Below are 1,146 nucleotides of genomic sequence, written 5' to 3'. Positions count from 1 at the left end.
CACAGATGCACAGAATGATTGACGCAAGCAATAGATTTGCTCTTGATTTAAGTAGGGAAATAAAATCATCCACCATTCTTGCATTAGAAAAAGATCTCCACCATAAACTCGCCTATGAAGTAAGAAACAATTTCGAAGGCAAAACTGAAAATATGTGGGGAGACTTAAAAACATATTACAATGATCTAATCTGACTGAATTGAGTTTTTACGGGAAGTAAAACAGGCAAAATGTGTGTCTGTAAAGTGCAAAGCTTAGAGAAACCTCTGGTAAAGGGATGCAACTGTAAAATGGTGCAAAATGTAGTTATGTAGATTATAGATTTGGGGGGATAGATTATTATGTTTAAAATTAAAAGTTCTTCCTTTTGCATCTCCTTTTTAGTTTTATAGCACTTTTATATTTGGAAAGTTGGTTGCTGCAAGGTGAAGATGTTGAAAGTTGGGATACATTTGCAAGAAGAATTAAGTGTGGTTTATTTCCCTGTGGGCGGACGCCATCATGGTGGCAGTATGGAGGAATACTGTTCTTTGAAGAGAGAGCAGGTTCTAGGAAACATCCCCATGATGTTCATCACCTTCCCATCTGCTAAAGACCCATCATCCACCATCAGACAACCAGGTAGAACTATTCACTTTACCACAGAACTGTTGAGCAGCTCCTTCATTGTTGACCGACTCCTCTTTTACTTTTGTGTTTTTGCTAAATTGGACCCCAAATTAACCTCCTCACGCCAAACCTTTCTCTTTCACATGTTCCTTTTTTATTGTGTTTTTTTTTTATATGTATAATCATTGACAGGTAAATCCTGTATGACATTGCTTACCATGGCGCGCTATGAGTGGTTTGAGGACTGGGAGAAGACCAAGGTTGGCAAGAGAGGCCAAGAATACCAGGATATGAAGGAGAGCATGGCCAAAGAGCTGCTGGAATGGGCTCTAACCATCTTCCCCCAGCTCCGAGATAAGGTGGGGCAATACTTGGTGCTGCATTTCTGGAGCATTTTATCCAGAATCAGTCACAAAAACATGCTGAGATTCCATATTACAAGGCACAAACTAAACATACATGCAGGGGCAGAGTTAGGAGATTTGGGGCCTTAGGAAAAGACAGGCAGGGGGCCCTCTGAATTGAGAAGACGACACA

The 1,146-nt window shown here is 40.5% G+C and overlaps 1 protein-coding gene across 1 annotated transcript in view; it reads left to right on the top strand.

The window, feature by feature from the left end:
• Window positions 1–1,146, top strand: part of LOC107104792 (all-trans-retinol 13,14-reductase-like) — a gene marked incomplete at its 5' end in the record, with an annotated part of 15,637 nt that overhangs the window by 11,290 nt on the left and 3,201 nt on the right. The window contains 2 exons of the mRNA XM_015404880.1: window positions 412–621; window positions 802–968. Coding sequence (XP_015260366.1) covers window positions 412–621; window positions 802–968 — 377 coding nt within the window. The remainder of the gene's footprint in view (window positions 1–411; window positions 622–801; window positions 969–1,146) is intronic.

Source organism: Cyprinodon variegatus, unplaced genomic scaffold, assembly GCF_000732505.1.
Source record: "Cyprinodon variegatus isolate N-32 unplaced genomic scaffold, C_variegatus-1.0 Scaffold1885, whole genome shotgun sequence".
In the NCBI taxonomy this organism is placed as follows: Eukaryota; Metazoa; Chordata; class Actinopteri; order Cyprinodontiformes; family Cyprinodontidae; genus Cyprinodon; species Cyprinodon variegatus.
This window is presented reverse-complemented; position numbering and strand designations above follow the sequence as displayed.